General features: G+C 47.8%; 1 protein-coding gene across 1 annotated transcript in view; it reads left to right on the top strand.

Annotated features, from left to right (window-relative positions):
• RASSF3 (Ras association domain family member 3) overlaps positions 1-16,531 on the top strand; it is a 68,242-nt gene extending 51,711 nt beyond the window's left edge. Inside the window, exons 2-5 of the mRNA XM_025882850.2 lie at positions 6,559-6,666; positions 8,931-9,159; positions 10,866-10,975; positions 13,752-16,531. Of these exons, the coding sequence (XP_025738635.1) occupies positions 6,559-6,666; positions 8,931-9,159; positions 10,866-10,975; positions 13,752-13,901 (597 nt within the window). The 3' untranslated portion in view covers positions 13,902-16,531. The remainder of the gene's footprint in view (positions 1-6,558; positions 6,667-8,930; positions 9,160-10,865; positions 10,976-13,751) is intronic.
• The last annotated feature ends 1,306 nt before the right edge of the window (positions 16,532-17,837 follow it).

Raw genomic sequence — 17,837 nt, 5'->3', positions numbered from 1 at the left:
GCCCCACGAGCCACACATAACTATTTACATTTAAATTATTTACAGTTAAATAAAAATGAAAATTCCGTTTCTCATTTCAAGTGCTCACATACCTCACGTGGGCTGGTGACTATTCTTTTGGACAGCACGGTTCTGGAACGTTTCCCTCATTGTAGAAAATGCTGTTGGATGGCGCTGATGTATATCAGCAATGCTGATCCTAATTTGAGAACTTTCTGGGCTCCCTCAGCACCCCTACCTACTTTTAGATCTTCGAGGTTGTGGAACCAAAAGTGAAGAACGTCTGACAGGCATCGAATGTACGTGCAAAGCTGTCCCCTGTGGCCCTTCTCACGCCCAGGACATGCTCCCAGCCTGAGAGACCCTGTCCGTGGCCTTAGCTCTGTGTGAGAGCCTTTCCTGTCTTCATCATGGGGTTTCCACTCTGCACACTTACAGGACATTTCAGGACAGTTTTTTTTTTTTCCCCCCTGCTAAAATGTAGTGCAGGAGCATCTAACTTGATTCGTGGAGAGTTTCTTTTGAGCCCCCAAACTGCTCACTAGCTGCTCGAAATGACTTGCTTAAGTGCAAACCTGCTTTGGTTTGCTGATAGGTCTTTCCCTGAAGGTTGGGGAAAGCTCTCTCCCAGAGAAGATTGTTCTGTTTTGGTGGGGTCTGCAACGCTTCGTTTGCTATCTTTGTTGGAACAGAGCCTGGAAGGAGGACCTTTAAAGAAGTCATTATCAAGGCTCCGTTCCACTGGAGCTGGCCCTGCCTCCATTCCATCTGCAGCAGGGGCCCCGTGCTCCAAGACAGGGCAGTACTTGGTGTTTTATCCTGTACCCAGGACAGGCATTTTTGTCCTCTGGGTAGTGCCCGGGGTCTCCCAGTCTGCTGGGGACATCATCAGGTGACTGTCCCTTCCCCACCTGGAAGATGCGATTGAAAGTAGGAATTCCTGAGTTTGGAATCTCGCCTCACCTCGAGGGAGCGCCTGTTGGCTTGGTAAATCTGCCCTCTTCCACCGACACAGGCTCGCCCTCACACCTGCCGGGAGTCCCAGCGGCTGCACGTGGAGCGGTGGGCCCAGCCACAGAGAGGCCTTGACACCGTTTTGCTGAGTGACCGCAGTCAGGCACTGTGCGCCCATTGCCCCCCACTCAGAGGATCTGTGCTAGTTGCGTTTTTTAAAGGGGCCGTAGCTTTATTTTTTAAAGAAAACGCGCAAGGGAGTGGGGCGGGAGTAGGACCGACTTGACTGGGCTGTGGGCGCGGAAGGCAGAGCGGCGGCCGCCACAGCTGACTGTGTCCTGGCTTTCAGCGCTTGGCACCGAGCCGGGCGCCAGAGGGCACTCAGAATTGTTGAATAGTGAGTTGTAGCGTATTTTCGTAGCAGCTCTGTAAAGTATGCGTTGGTTTGCGCATTTTACAGAGATGAGGAAACAGACTCCGAGAGGTTAAATAGCTTGCCTTTGGCCACACAGCTAGGACGCGGCAGAGCTGTGATTGAGACCTAGCGGTGCCCCAGCAGCAGCTCCCCCCCCCACCCCCGGGCCACGGTGGAGCGGGAGCCAGTCCTCTTGGGCGCTCTATCTTGTCGTCGTTGTCAGAATTTTAACTTAAAACGTTAAGTTGAGATAACATTTCGAGTTACAGAGAAGTTAGCAAGAAGGGCACGAACAGTTCTCAGACCCTTGGCCCAGAGTTGTACAGGGTGGTCTGGATTTCACCTGGGACGGCCCAGCGGGGGGCGGGGCGGGCGGGGGACGCGGGCAGCACCCTGTACTTCCAAGGTCATGAACAGCAGGGCGGCAGAGCGGGGCCCTGTGGGGGGAAGTTCCCGGTGACCCCACCCAGGAAGCAGGCAAACCCCAGAGCAGCCCCCGGGCTTGCTGGGTGAAAACACGGGAGGAGAGGCTAGGGTTCATCATTTTCCGCGGAAGAAAGGAGATTCTGGAGGGTTGGGAGACTATAAAAGAAGAGTGGCTTATAAATAAAAGAGAGGACCTGCGGCTGCCCACGCAGACGCCCAGGGGCACGGCTCAGCAGCCTGCGCGCTGCGGGAACTAAGGCTGCACTCAGACGGCTGCACCCCATGCGTTTCCTGTCCTTGCCAGCGCAGGTCAGGGTTAATGTCTGTACTGTTTTCTCAGTTTTCTGTGTGTGCACTTGCCACACAGGTTTTGAAAAACCCCTCCTTATGTTCACCTTTTGCACCCTTGTACGCACTCTCCCCCTTCTGGGTTGCATGTTTTTTCTCCTCCTCCTAAGGCTGTCTTCCCAAAGGCATCGCATTCGGAGGAAGGACAGGAGGATTCTTCCCTATGGGAGAGGAAAGAGGGGTGTCCTCTTTTAAAGGGGTAAAGATTTGGAAGTTTTCCAGCTCCAGAGACTTCCTCCAGTTCTGATACTAAAAGAAACCAGTGTTCTCCGCTCCGGGGCCTGAGCTTGTGACTTCTGTGCCTTTCCCCCTGCTTCCAGACTCCTCCACCCAGAAATTGCTTAGTTATCATTTCAGAAGCTTTTTTTCCCTCGCTCTTCCTCACTCCTGCTCAACCTGTGCTGGACAGTAAGTGCCGCGATGGTGGAGGTGTGGTGCCTGATGTCCCCGCGCTCCAGCTACGGCCTGGCACACAGCAGAAGCTCTGTCAATATTTGCTGAGGGAGCCGCCCTTGGTCTGTGGCTGAGGTGTGCAATTGCTAGGTCAGTAAACTTCACATAAGAGAGGAGATCTTAAAAGTTCTCATCACAGGAAAAAAAAATTGTAATTATGTGAGTTGATGACGCCTGTTAACTTGTGGTCATCGTTTTGCAGTATATACGTATGTCAAATCCTTTTGCAGTACACCTAGAACAAATACAGTGTTATATGGCAGTTATATCTCAATAAAAAAAAAAAAAATCAGGGTCCCAGCCTTTTAGGTGTTAGCTGCTTCTCTGGGATCTATTTTCCAGTTGATCCTTTAATAACAGGGTGTTCTGCCTTGAAAGGATCTTGGAGGTCCTTGGGGCCACCTCTTTTCTGTTATTGCTCGTTATGGTTTCCTTGGTTTTTAATCTCTGAGAAGGAAGGATAGTTGTTACATGAGCATGTCTCAGTTATGCCTGTGTGGGTGATCCAGGGAAAGTTTCTCTTTCCAGACCAGCTAGGTCCTTCGGTTTCCCCCAAGCTTCTGGGAATGCTGACATGAGGAGGCCTAGGGATGATGGGTGCTTAGCTAAGCATCTGCAATTAAGAACTCACCAGGGGCACCTGGCTGGCTCAGTCAGTATACTACTCTTGATCTCAGAGTTGTGAGTTTGAGCCCCACGCTGGGTGTAGAAACTGCTTAAAAATAAATTCTTAAAGAAAAAAGAACTCAGGGCGCCTGGGTGGCTCAGTTGGTTAAGCAACTGCCTTCGGCTCAGGTCATGATCCTGGAGTCCCAGGATCGAGTCCCGCATCGGGCTCCCTGCTCAGCGGGGAGTCTGCTTCTCCCTCTGACCCTCCCCCCTCTCATGTGCTCTTTCTCGCTCTCTCAAATAAATAAATAAAATCTTTAAAAAAAAGAAAAGAAAAAAGAACTCACTAAGTTGATTTGACCCTGCCTCTTTGCTCTTAATCACTCTCTTTATCCCTTCTCTTTTTCATTCTTCGGCTTCTCATCTCTTATTTAGGCAGTAAGCCCCTAGGGTGGATATATGCTACAGTATTTGTGCAGTTAGCTATTTTGTTCATTTTTAAACATGAATTTATTTTAGATAGTGGGGTGTGGGAGAGGAGCAGAGGGAGAGAGAGTATCTCATTCAGGCTCCACACTGAGTGACGTGGGGCTCGATCTCACGACCCTGAGACCACAACCTGAGCCATAATCAAGAGTCGGATGCTTAACTGACTGAGCCACCCAGGCGCCCCTATCTTACACATTTTTTTTTTTTTTTTAAATTTTGTACATGTTTAATGGTGGGCCTTTGGTTGCCTTGATTTCTTAAATGGAACGAGCCGTCTTGCTCCATAGGCCACACCGGTGAGAGCTGCAGCAGATTTTGCAAAATTGCCCTGTTAGGCTAGGAAGCACCTTTGAGATGATTCACGCCGGTCCCTTTGATTTGATAGGAAGTGAGGGAGTGGACTCGGTCAGTGAGCTGAGGGCACGGGATCAGTGGGCAACAGGCGCCGGGTCAGAGCCCTGGCCTTGCTGGAACTGGGTGGGCTTCCTTGTCACAGCGCCCTCATGCCCCCCCGGGGCCACATCTCACACCTGTGAAGTGGGGACCTCTTACTGCCCACTTCTTAGTATTTGCTTTGGAGTCTTTGTTTTTGTTTTGTTTTTTTTTTTTTAAAGATTTTATTTATTTTATTTGACAGAGAGAGACACAGCGAGAGAGGGAACACAAGGGGGAGTGGGAGAGGGAGAAGCAGGCTTCCCGCGGAGCAGGGAGCCCGATGTGGGGCTCGATCCCAGGACCCTGAGATCATGACCTGAGCTGAAGGCAGTCATTTACAGACTGAGCCACCCAGGCGCCTCCTGCTTTGGAGTCTTTGGACAGTCTGTACTGAAAAATGAACGTCGGAACAAAGCCTCATTATCCTTGTCAGCCATGGCCAGCAAACTGTGGATGGGAAAGAGCCGGGCAAGCAGAGAGGTGCGATGTGTGTTCCGATTTTCCTTAGAAATAGTCATTGAATCTTCTGAAAAGTTAATCTACGGCCTTTTTTTTTTTTCCCCCTTTCCTAACCAGTGACACCAAAAATAGGATTGCTTTGGGGTTTTATGTTGGCAGACAGCATGCTCCCCAAGGAACTTTGAGGCTCACTCCTCCCGCTGGGGAACGAGGAAGCTGTCTCTGTTTCTCCAGCATTACCAACAGGGGCCCGTCCGACTTCACTCCGATGCTGCTGAACTTGGGAAGTTACTGACCTACTTTATAGTCAGCATACCCCTGTATTCAGGCTCTGAATTAAAAAAAAACTTGACAGCTGAGTGTATCAAGAGCCATTTTATGTTTTTGGTTTTTTGTTTTTTTTTTTAGATTTTTTATTATTTGAGAGAGAGCGACCACACATGCACGCAGATGGGGGGAGGGGTAGAGGGAGAGGGACAAGTGGACTCTGCTCTGGGCGAGAAGCTCGGCCCACAACCCCAAGATCATGATCTGAGCTGAAATCAAGAGTCGGACACCTGACTGGCTGAGCCCCCCAGGCTGCCCCTAGAGCCCTTTTATGTTCTTTATTAAAGTGTTCCTGCAAGTTCTTTGGTTGCCACGCTGTGCGGCTCAGAGCACTAGCTCCCCGTGAGAATATGAGGACCAAGGCCAGCTCGGGCAGCCTCCGGCTGTGAGGATGGCCCGAGAAGAGACACCTTTTCGGACGTTTTATTGTGGGGGATAAATCAGTCCATATTAGCTGCTCTTCTTCTTTTTGACTTGAAGACGGTTAGGACCCTTCATCCTTTGAGCTGCTACTCAGGGTTGCATGTGATCACGTAGCCTTTCTTTAAGTCTTCAAACACCCACACGGGAACAGTGGGGGCCTGCTTGTGTTAGTGGAAACAACATAGAGGACCTGGTTAAATTGGAGTTTGGTCTGTTAACCTAGTTGGGTTGTCCCCGCACAAGCCACACCCCCCCCGAGAGGTCTCAGGAACTGGAGTTACTGAGGGTTGGTAGGCTTTGGCTCCAAGCGTCACTGCCACGGAACAGCTCAGTTTTTACTGGCAGGTGAATTTACTTAGAACTTGATCTCCTTTGGAAACTGGAATAACGTCTGCTTGGGTAGGTCGTTGGGAGAATTAAACACAACACAAGACAGGTGTCTTGGATAGTTGGCTTCATGGGGTCCCAGCACACTGGGGTTTGGCCGTCTGTGATTGCATAGCCATTGCATAATGTCATGTGTTGGTTGAGCTCTTTAGACAGTAAACCATCGGCGAATCCTTCAGTGGTGAGAGGGTTCAACTACTCTCCTGTCCACAGTGTGGAGAGTCAGAGCTGGGGTGAGACTGGAGGGGTTGGGGACGGTGAGAGTGGGTGGGCAGGGGAAATCTGGCTACTTGTACCTTGACATGAGGATTTGTTTGGAAGGTAAATCACCCTCTGGTAGTTGTGTGTAATTAGGTCATTGATTGCCAGTTAATATTACTAATTACCATACTTTTTGCTTAATGAATATGGTGAAGCTGTAAAGACCATAAAGTTCATAGAACGTGCTAAAGAGAAGCTTTTGGTATATGTCCGTAAGTATTGTTCAAAATGGAAATGGCCAGTCTTGCAGGTACTCTTCGAGAATGGTGTTTGTGCAGAAGGAAAATTTAGCAAAGACAGTTTTACAAAATAAGTGAAGTGTTGCTTTTAGCTGCTGATGGATTAGTTTTATTCGATGTAGCCCTCAGGAGGACTTAGTCTGAAGGAATGAAAGCCATATTTGGTGGATGACCCTGAGGTTTGAAAGTGAGAGGGCGTGTGTGTGAGGGCCTGTGTGTGTGTGTCAAGGTGAAGTGCTCCAGAGTTCTTGTGTGGGACGTAAAAAGAATCCTGGCTTATCTGCATTTTTTTCTGTGCTTGTTCACGTGTAGCATGGCTTGTTTTTCTTCTAGGATGTGGAGAAAGAGAAGGAAACCTACAATTACCTCAGCAAAGAGGAAATCAAAGACAAAGTTCATAAATACAACCTAGCAGTCACAGACAAGTTGAAGATGACCTTGGTAAGCACCCATAGTACTGTTTGCGCTGACACATGTCAAAAGACAAATACAAACTGTTGGTATTACCATCTGTATGTTTTAAAATCTCTGAATAGCATTTGCGGAAGTTTAATGGTCAAGGTATGCAGGACAATAGAGTATTTCTGCAGTTTTCAAATTGAAGCTATATTTTAAAGTAGCTTTATCGCACCATCGGTTAATACTTTAAAGTTTTATTGTAAGAGCTTTTTTTGACCCTCTGAAGGATTTTTAGCATTGAGTATTGCCATTGCCATTTGGTACCTCAAATTCTAATAAGGCGTATATCAGTTTTATCTTGTGCAAATAAGTATGAAAGTGTGGGGAAAGGATTTCCTGCCCGTGGTTTAGAATATAATTGAGCTAAGATTTCTCTGGGCTGGTTGTCATGGAAGATGGCGAATGTAATACTCAGCCTCCTACATGTTGTTTCAGGCTTCTGCAGTGTGGTACCAAACACTGAAGCTCAGTGGGGGGTGAGGATGTAGGAGGAGGAAGGCACAGGGCTTAGTGACAACAGAAGGAGAGCCAGCAACAGAGCCAGAGTATTCATGTGCCTCAAACTGGACTGGCGTCTCTGCTCGTCCTCACGTTTGGTGACTTTCCTCGAGGCACCTGCCATCCCTTGGTACCCGTTTCCAGGGCCCTTGGACTTCTGCCTCTCAGGCTATTGACTGTGAACTGACACAGTTCAGTAGAGGACAGGGTGACTGGTTTAGAACAGGCCCTACTGAATTCTGTGGCCTTAGGGGAGGAGCGTTACATATAAGCCCTTGTGATAAAGGATCCCTCCCCAGTGGGACTCCCCCAGAAGGGGGGAAGGGGGACACAGGATCCCAAGATTATTCTTCATTACTCCAACAGTGATACTGTTTCAAATGCACTTTTCATCAAAGGAGAAATACTCCACTTGTCATGGGTTTTTCTTCCCTCCCCCATGGAGATGAAAACATGCAAGTTTCCATCTTGTTGCAAAAATAGAAATTTGAGGCGTTGTATAATACTTTCCACAAGAATGAACAAGTGAATCAGTACTGTAAATTGATCTTGTGGAAAGGAAGAAAAATAATGGACCAACAAGGAGTTTTTTTAATGTTTTAATTTAACTGTCTCATTTCTGTATAACACCTGAGGCTTTGTTTTAATAAAACATTAGAATACACTTTTTTCTAAATATACTGGATGTAAAAAGAAAAAGTGAAGATCAGACCATTATTATTTTTGGTAACTAAGAAATAGTCTACCATCAGTTAAGACAAGTGCTAAACTCAGCAAGTTGTGTATATTATTTAATATACATACATATTTATGTACAGTTTATTTGTATAAGAAGCATACCTCAATAAAATGGGTAAAAAATAGTATACAGAAGGAGTTATAAACACCATGTTAAGACAAAAAAGACAAGTGCTAATGACTATAGTTCACATTGTAGCTTCAACTGGTTTTGCACTCTTGCTGCTTGAAGCACCCGAGATACGTCGTCACGCGCTATGTGGGGTATGTGCTGTGTCCAGACGTTTCGGTGAAATTGATAATCTAGGACATACCGTGATAGCCACTAGGAATGAGATGGCTTGTTTGCGTACTGTCCCCTCCAGGCTTGTTTAGGTGTTCCCAAGTCCCCAGAGACCTTCCTTTTCTTTCTTTTTTATTTATTTTTTAAGATTTTATTTACTGAGAGAGGTAGAGCGCACGTGCAAGCATGAGTGGGGGGAGGGGCAGAGAGGGGGGAAGATTCTCTGATGAGCAGGGAGCTCGATGCAGGGGCTCCATCCCAGGTCCCCGAGATCATGACCTGAGCCAAAGGCAGACGCGTAACCGACTGAGCCCGCCAGGCGCCCCGCCACCTTCCTTTTCTGTGTAATCTGCTCACCAGCTGCAGATGTTTCCTTTGAGCATTTGGCCCCGGCATGTCCCCCATGCACGCGTGCATCTTGGGATTTGGCTGGCCTCTGCTCTGCTGGACCGTAACCTCTCCAGTGGGCCCTGACCTTTCAGATGTCGGCTTCAGAGGCGTCCGTCTCGGACTGCAGTCCTCACAGCACGAGGAGGCTTCTGTCGCCATATCTGCCCTACAGACCCTGGCTCTGTAGGCACTTTGCCGGGGTGGTGTTAACCTCCCTCTGAGATCCTTTCCTTGGGGGCAGTCTCAGTGAAGTTCTGTCACAGAGCTGTAAAAGCACAGAACAAGAGAAAGAGGGTCTCGCCTTCTCTCTAACAGTGTGCTTTTCTTCCTGCTTCAGAATTCAAATGGGATTTACACTGGCTTTATTAAAGTCCAGATGGAGCTCTGCAGACCCCCACAGACTTCTGGAAAACTCGCTCCCAGTAGCAACGGCTGTATGAACACGCTTCACATCAGCAGCACGAACACCGTCGGGGAAGTGATTGAGGCCCTGCTCAAGAAGTTTCTCGTGACCGAGAGCCCTGCCAAGTTTGCACTTTATAAGCGTTGTCATAGGGAAGACCAAGGTATGCTGCCAGGCCTGAGATGAAAATGGTCTCTGCTTTTCTGTCTGTCCTCATGAGCAGCAGGAACACTGCTGGGTGTGTGTATCTCAGAGCCCAGGGACAGATTCTGGAAGCTGTGGTGATTCTGGCTTACACCTTTAATGTTTCCTGGCTTTCCTGTTCTTGAGTCGGACAGTTGTGGGTCTGAGGAGCTCCAAGGCATCCACACGTGATGGGCATTTGTGGAGGATTTTGTGATGTGTGCATGGGGGGATAGCTTTGAAATTTTTTTTTTTTAAGCCTTAATGTTCTTCAGAACAAAAAAGGATGCCGCTGTACTTGAAGGTTTCGTTAGCACATTCCACATTTGATGTGCGTCCGCACGTGGGGTGGTTTTGGGGACTTGCGTCCTCTGAGACTTGGAGGATGGGGAGGCACGTGTGTGTTACTGCACATTTCAGACTTAACTGATGTCAGTGGCACAGCCCTGGGGTCTTGTGTTTCCTGAGCTCGCCTCACTAGCTATATGACCCTGGTGCAGTGTAGCACCCCCCACCCCCCAGAGGCACATAACAGTGGATGGATGGCATTCTCCTCTGCGGTCTGCCAGTCTGAACTTAATACCCACATTCAGCAGGTAGGAAGAGAATATTAAGTAACTGCGTGAAACTGAGTATGGTAGTCAGGTACCCGAGCAGAAATTGATAACCAGGGGTGGATGGCCGTGATTCAGTGAGTCACCAAGTGCTCGTTTGAAAATGGTATAGATGTGTGGGCAGTCAGCTACTTAAACTGTTTTTTGGGGAGTAGAGCCTACAGCAGCAATGGAGGAGGATATAGTAACTTGACATGCTAGAAATATCCTTCAGTTGTTTGGGGATGAAACGCAGCTAGTTACTGAGCATGCATACATTTTTTTGAGCCCAAACCCAGACCATGGGCTGGGCCCTGCGGAATACAAAGAGGAATAGGCCAAGGTTCCTACCCTCAGGAGGCCCTGGGCTCAGAAGCGTGGGGTTTACATCTCCAGGGAAACCAGTACCTATGATGCTTCATTGCCTGCCCACTGGGCTGGAGCTGCGCGGACAGGCGGTGGTAGCGTCGTGGGCCGGCAAAATCTTTCATCACTGCAGGCAGTGCTAGGACCGCATGCGCGCGCGCGCGCGTGCGTGCGTGCGTGTGTGTGTGTGTGTGTGTGTCTGTCTGTCTCTCTCTCTCTCTCTCTCTCTCTCTCTCGCAGGAGACACAGCTGTGTCTGCCGCCAGCCGAGCCCGCGTTCGAACTGCTTGGTTTGTTTGTAGCTGCTCACAATTCTAAGTTAATCTATAGACGGATTCGCTCTGATTTCATGTCCTTTGCATGGTATATTTTTACTGTTTCTTAAAGGGGTTGCAGATGCTTTTGTAAGTGTATTTTCTTGCTTTCTGAAAGGAGCAGCAGAATGAATTACAGGCCCATCCTGGGACTAACTAATGCCCATTTAAATTCATTCTGGAGGATTATTTCCTTTGTAATAGAGGCACAGTGTGTATTTGTGCAGCTAGAACGGAGGTAGTGTAGATTTCATTCCGCCGCAGGCTGTTCACGGTGATAGGGGCAGGAGGACAGTGACTTGGTGGCTGGGTGACGGGGGCTGTTGCCTTGATCTGGAGGAGGGGCTGGAAAGCGGGGCGTACGGTCCGGGGATCGACGAAATACTCCAACGGGCTGCCTGTTTGCTTACGCAGTCTACGCCTGTAAGCTCTCAGACCGCGAGCATCCACTCTACCTGCGTTTGGTGGCTGGGCCCAGAACAGACACACTGAGTTTTGTTCTTCGTGAACATGAAATCGGAGAGGTAAGTGATCGTTCATTCTTGCTTTACACTATAGAGAGCACCTGGCCCTGTTTTACTGCTCGAATCTAGTGACTTTATTCCTGCCAGGGGGTGGGCATCCAGCTGTCTCTCTCTATCTCTTGGCGTGTGTGTGGGGGGGAGCTGGTCTGTGGAGGACAGGTGTTTTTGAATTGACCGAAATGAACTCAAAGTTAGCCTATGATTGATATGTGTATATATCAATATCTATCTTTCTATATTTTTAACTATTCTCTCTTTTTTTAAAGTTTATATTTTTGCCGAGTTTTATTTTGTATTTTATTTATTTTTTTAAAGATTTTATTTACTTATTAGAGAGAGAGAATGAGAGATAGAAAGCACGAGAGGGCAAGAGGGTCAGAGGGAGAAGCCGACTCCCCGCCGAGCAGGAAGCCCAATGTGGGACTCGATCCCGGAACTCCAGGATCATGACCCGAGCCGAAGGCAGTCGCTTAACCAACTGAGCCACCCAGGCGCCCCTTAACTATTCTCTTGGTTTATAATTTTCAGAGGTGGAAAGAGCGCAAGCAAGAGATCTCCCTCCCACCCAAAGAGCCCTTTTCACTCCTGCCTCCAAATTACCCTAATCCAGCTAAACTATGAAAGTCGATACTCTCCATATGTTTGCTGCTAACATCTCCAGGCTCATTCGTTTAAAGAGAAATAAAAGGAAATGCAATCAAAAAATGAAATGTCAAAAAAAAAAAAGGTGCAGTTTCTTTACCACGAAAGATCTAGAACTTTCTAAAATCTTTTTTTCCTTTTGCCAAAGTGATTTAGAAATTATGTTTGTATATGCATCATTTGCCATTTTCTCTCCAGGGAGGATTGAATTTAGGCCAGTTCAGTTGAAAGAAAAACGCCCTTTGTACTGTCCTTCTAGATCAAACGCCAGCTTTAAAACGACACTTGAGTAAATCTTGCAAGCCCTGGGTCTCTGTCTTCTGCCCAGACAGGAAATGGCATGAATTGTCTGTGTAGAACATTGTGTGATGCAGTGAGAACAGTTTCAGGTTAAAAGTTAGGAAACCAGGACTCTGCTTCCTGCTGGTCCTCTTGTTAGCTTAGGTTACCTTGGGTAAATCTTCCAGTCTTTTCAGCCCTCAGTTTTGAATTCTGTAAAGTGGGACTTTAAAAGGTGGTTTTGAGTCACAAATTAAAAGTATACATAAATATGCCTTGTAAATTGTTTACCTGTAAGTTGGAGCTTGATCTGGAGAGTTTTAGCAAGACAGTGCTGTTTTAATTAACAGAACATTCTGATGTAGAAAGTTTTGTTCTCCTACTCCATGTTTCTTATTTTCCTTAATAACCAGGGCAGAATTCTCCAGAAAGTCTTCTACCATTGTGCCTACTTGGTGGTTTTATTCCATCTGTTCTACTTGTATTAGGTTATCTCTGGTCTTTTCCCTCCCCACACCCCTGGGAGTTCCCCATCAGAAATTGTTCCTGGGGCACCTGGGGGGGCTCAGTCTGTTGAGCGTCTGACTCTTGATTTCGGCTCAGGTCATGGTTTCTGGGTTGTGAGATTGAGCCCGGTGGGCGTAGGGCTCAATGCTCCACACTCAGCGGGAGTCTGCTTGGGATTCTCTCCCTCTCCCTCACCCCCTGCTTGTGTGGTTGTGCACGCTCACTCTCTCTCTCTCTAATAAATAAATCTTTAGGAAAAAAAAAGAAAGAAAGAAAGAAATTGTTCCTGTTTGAGGCAGTGATTCTCAGCCCAGGACCCAGGGCCCCCTTTTGGAAGGGGAGGATGTGTCGCTTGAAAAACAAACAAAAACCCTCCCTGGTGATGTCAAGTACCTTTCTTGACCTTTACTGATCAATTAAAATTTTTTTCTTAAACCCCAGAAATGTTTACTTTGTGCCTACTAGGTACCAGGTGCTGTTGGGGAAACAACTGCAAAGCCCAGATAGAAGCACAACAGCTGCAGTGTAGGTAAAGTGTAGGTGAGGGAGATGCTGAGCAAATAATTGTCGTACTGTTTAAATCTGTTGTGATCAGGGCTACGATCAGTGAGAGCTTCTAATAGACATCGTCCTGGGTGGGAAGGAAGGGAGGAAGGAAATCATGGAAGTCTTCTTTGAGGAAGTGGCGTTTAAGCTGAGACTTGAAGGTTGAGTAGGAGTTTGCCAGGCATAGTGGAGAACGTGGGTAATGTGAGACAGTGTGAGAACGAGGGGAGCCAGAGGGGTCAGGGTCTTTCAGACTTAGCAGGAACAACCAGGGGAAGCCAGTGAAGGGTTCTAGCAGGGGAGGGGCATGCCTAGATTTGCATTTTACGAAGAGTATTCATACTCAGCCCGGCTGTTGGGGGAACAGAAGAGTGGAGTGAGGAGGTCACGGAGAAGGGTGAGGTCCTCCCGGGGCTGGAGAAGAGGATGGTGAATGCATAGGGGGCAGCAGAGGTAGTAGAGAAGAGCAGGCCAGTTGGAGAGCTGCTTCGGAGCTGGTAAGATTGTGGGAGGTGAAAGGTGGCGGCAGTGATGGTGGTGACTGCAGGGAGAGGGCGAGGGCAGTGGTTTCTGATGCCTCAGCGGTCGGATGGAGAGGGGCCAGGTCAGCAGGGACAGTGTCTAGTGCGCCTAGGGCCCGGAGGGCTTTGGCCCCAGTGAGAGCTGTTGTGGGGAGCTACGGGAGGCAGGCAGAGGCACGAGTGGGCCTGGGTGCGGGGGGAGGCCCCCCCAACGTGCTCCCGGCCAGCATGCCTACATTCTGACTTCACCTGGAATTTTTCCTTCTTGTGTCCTTGCGCAGTGGGAAGCCTTCAGCCTTCCAGAACTACAGAATTTCTTGCGCATCTTGGACAAGGAGGAAGACGAGCAGCTGCAGAGCCTGAAGCGGCGCTACGCGGCCTACCGACAGAAGCTGGAGGAAGCCCTCAGTGAGGTGTGGAAACCCGGTTAAGCACGGGGATCCCTGCCACTCACCAAGGAGAGGCGCGGGACCCGCGTCTGAACCGGCAGCCGGCGTCTCTCTTGTTGGAGGGCTGTCTTCGTGCCCCATGATGCTAGGGTCTCCGCCCTTGATCCCTAGATCTAGTTCCCTCCACCTGGTCACGCAGCGTCCCGCGCCTTCGGCCTCTTCTGTCCGGGATTCTGCCGCTTGGTCTAACAGCCCTGCGGGGTCACCTCTCGGGAAGCTGTGAATCTGCTCTCATCTGGAGCAATCTAGACGGCTTGGAAGCATGACTCTGGGTTTTGTTTGGTTTATTTTTATTCCTTACTTTGTTTTAGTTAATTATGTGATGAAGTTAAGCTTAAGGATGTGCAAATGATTTTTTTTTTTAAGAAGCTTAACAAGGAAATCTATCTGAATACTTGTCCTATGTTGAAACTACCTGTCCATTTTTTGTTTTGTTTTTAAATGTCAGAAGCGATCCATGTGAATTGAAAGGCACGGGAAGCTAGGAACTCGGGGGCATTTGTGAAGGGTTTGGTTGGGAGTTGGACAGAGAACGTGAAGAGCAAGTTTGGAGGAAGGCACCAGTGGAAGTGGGGAGCTCTGCGGGAATGCGGTTTGGGTGAGGGGTTGATGGTCGGGGAGAAAGGTGTATTTGGTTATAGACGACATGAAAGCATTCGGTTTTGAGATGTTAAACCCACTGTGGTGTTGACTGATTTGGTGGTAAGATGTGGGAACAGAACCAGAGCAAGGAGAAGTTAGACCAAAGGGAGGAACTGGGAATCCCAGTCTGCAGCTGCCCAGACGATGGAGCGTCCCGGCAGGTGGACCTCGCAGGCCCAGACGGGGCGGGGGTCTTGCAGCGGGGGCTGCCCTCTCTGGGGACCGGTCTCCGTGCTCCCCCACCCTCCCGGGGGGGGGTTGGCATCTCCGGGCGGTGGGGCACTGACCGATGGCTAACTCCTGTTACGTTGGGGCCCCGGTCTCCCCCACCCCGGCTGTCTTCTGAGTGGAAAGGAGACTGGGTGGAGGGTGGCAGTTTTCCTGTTGGCTGGAGGTTTGTCAGGTAGAGAGCTCGCTGCCTACTTTTGTGACAATCAGTCCGCTTCCTTCCCCGTTTTCCCTCTTTCCCCCCCTTCCCCTCCTCCACCTCCACTCTCCCCTCTTCTCCCCCTGCCTTTCTCTTTTGCAAATTGCAGTCTGTTCTTCCATGAGGTAGAATGGGGATGTGGATTATAGACCCAGGGCCATCAGATCCTCCTTCCAAAAGGAGTACTTGACTCTGAGGAGGACGGTGGCCAGAAAGGGAGGACCCCCCCGCCCCCGCCCCCGCTGCCCACGAGCTGACCATACAAGAGGGGTTCTTTCTGGAAATGCTTTAACAAAAGTGCATGTTCCTACCAACCAAAGAAAGGCATGTGCAATAGAAGCCTTCCTTAAAGCAGCTTAAATAACCTCATTTTTTACAGCAGTCAATCCGAAAACAATAGGAAAGCCGTGCTGTGGTTCTGAAGGGGCCTTATGATCTATTTTTAGTCTAGATATATTTTGTTTATAAATTCCCAAGGAATTGTCAACACTTTGGTGACACCTAATGGATTCTTTTTGAAATTCCAAGGTGCTTCATTTCTTTGCCTCTTAAGTGAACTGTGCCTTTTAAAAATTGCATTTCTGTTCCCCTCTTGGTGGCACTTCTGACTTTTCAGAGAGCACCCATCTTGTTGGAGGCAGGTGTACGCGGTGGTCTGCTGTGCACACAGTTACTGTTTACTGAGACAATCCTATCTTCCTAAGCTTTTTATTAAGGAGAGTTGGGGAAAAAAAATAGAACTAGCTATAAAATATGTATGGCTCATCTTTTTTAATTTTGCATGTAACTTCTTTTTAGTGCATCGATGAGGTTTTAGTGACATTATCATCCAACACTTTACCTTTATTGTTCAGGGAATGCCTTCATGATTTTTATACTGGTTTTACCGTTCAGACTGCGGCTTGGGTTTAAGTATACTGTTATCAGCCACCTGGTCTTTTAATTGCCCACCCAGTAAGCTTATATTTTGTGAAGCATTTGTTTCTCAGAAGAAGACACTGTTAGAACGTAAAGTAGTAGCTGATGGTTATCTGTGAATTTTTTTTTTTTTTTTTTTTTTTTACTTGAAGTAGATTGTCTAAAATAGGCATCCTCCTCTGTAGTACCCAGCACCTCGCTCCTTGTCGTGTGCACTACAAGTTGCAGTTTGGAAAACTTGCTGTATTGAAATTCTGTCAGTACTTAGTTCTTGGAATACTGACGTTCTCTCCCAAACACTGGTTCCTGCAGCAGCATTTTTCATGCATAAAAGAAGAAAGGCCACGATGGCCAAAGATTTTTAAAAATCATTGTACTAATTCTTAGGTTAAATTAAACTAAGCTTTGCTGTAATACTGTTTTCTCTTCAGTATGTGATGGTACCGGAATGTTGTTAAAATGAAGGGGTGGTATTGCAGGGGAGCATTTTAAATTGCAGAAGTAAAAAAGTTATAATATTTATAATTTTGATGAGTTTATTTTTATAGGGAAGATTTTTCTTCCCTGCAGTTGTGTTTCTGGAATGGCAAATTGTTTCCATTATTAAAAGTCGAAGTTGTTAGTTGATGTTTGTACATGTGTTTTTATTTATGATAATAATATGCCAGGTAAAAGGTCACAGGAGTGGGAGGAGCTGCTTTTGCAGACCCATGAGGACACGTGCTGGAACGCAGAGATTTACTAGGCTTGAGTGGGGCACATTTGCTCTCCCAAATGTTGCTTTTCCTTTGTCTTATCCTCTGGAGAAGAAGACCCTAGCTGAGGTCTGCCCATACCATACATTCCTAAAACAATTGTTTTAACTGTGAAATACACATTCAAAAGTGTATAAAGCACGTGAACAAAGAGTTAATTTAAAGTGGACTCCCTGTGGCCCCTACCAAAACAGGAGGGGATCTCTGTTCTTTCAGAATCCTCTCCCTGCACCTTCCCTTCCTGCCTCTAAGTCTCCCGTCCTTGAAACAGACCACTTTCAGCATTAAAAGTGTATTTTTTGGGGGCGCCTGGGTGGCTCAGTTGGTTAAAGCGACTGCCTTCCGCTCAGGTCATGATCCTGGAGTCCCGGGATCGAGTCCCGCATCAGGCTCCCTGCTCGGCAGAGAGTCTGCTTCTCCCTCTGACCCTCTTCCCTCTCGTGCTTTCTATCTCTCATTCTCTCTCTCTCTCAAATAAATAAATAAAATCTTTAAAAAAAAATGTATTTTTTGGTCAGCATGACTGTCCCACGCGGGATGGTGGGATGGGGAGTGTTTGGGGGTCAGCAGCGGTGATTGGGTATAGGCTCTGTGCCCACCCCCGTGCCTGCTCCAGGCAAGCGTTTTTACTGCTGCACTGCCCCCTAGAGGCGGTGGTGAAATAGCAAAGCTGTATCCATGGGTGAGGGAAAAACATTGCAAGTACCATAGCTGTTTTAGAAGTGAAAATATTATGATAGAAAATGATGGCTTTGTGTAGATCTCTCTGGTGAAATATTCAATGGAATCTAGTTTGGGAGTTCAGCCTGGGTTTTTGGAATTTTTATCCCTTAAAGGGAGTTAGCTTCCTGCCCTAGGCTTTTTGTCAAAATTTGTCATCAATTGATAACTTGTTTAAATTTTCGTATTTTGCAAAATCCTCAAGAATGGTATCTTGCCTTCTGTGTTAGAAAGAAAGGGGAGGGGCACCTGGGTGGCTCAGTCATTAAGCATCTGCCTTCAGTTCAGGTCATGGTCTCAGGGTTCTGGGATCCAGCCCCACATCCCTGCTCAGCGGGGAGTCTGCTTCTCCCTCTCCTTCTGCCCCTCCCCCCCCAATGCCTGCTCTCACACTCTCTCCCAAATAAGTAAAATCTTAAAAAAAAAGGGGGGGGGAGTCTCTATACTATAATCGCA

This window comes from Callorhinus ursinus, unplaced genomic scaffold (genome assembly GCF_003265705.2).
Source record: "Callorhinus ursinus isolate GAN/ISIS: 27379988/994484 unplaced genomic scaffold, GSC_fseal_2.0 scaffold14, whole genome shotgun sequence".
NCBI lineage: Eukaryota > Metazoa > Chordata > Mammalia > Carnivora > Otariidae > Callorhinus > Callorhinus ursinus.
The sequence above is the reverse complement of the archived record's forward strand: the minus strand, read 5'-3'. Positions and strand labels throughout refer to the sequence as shown.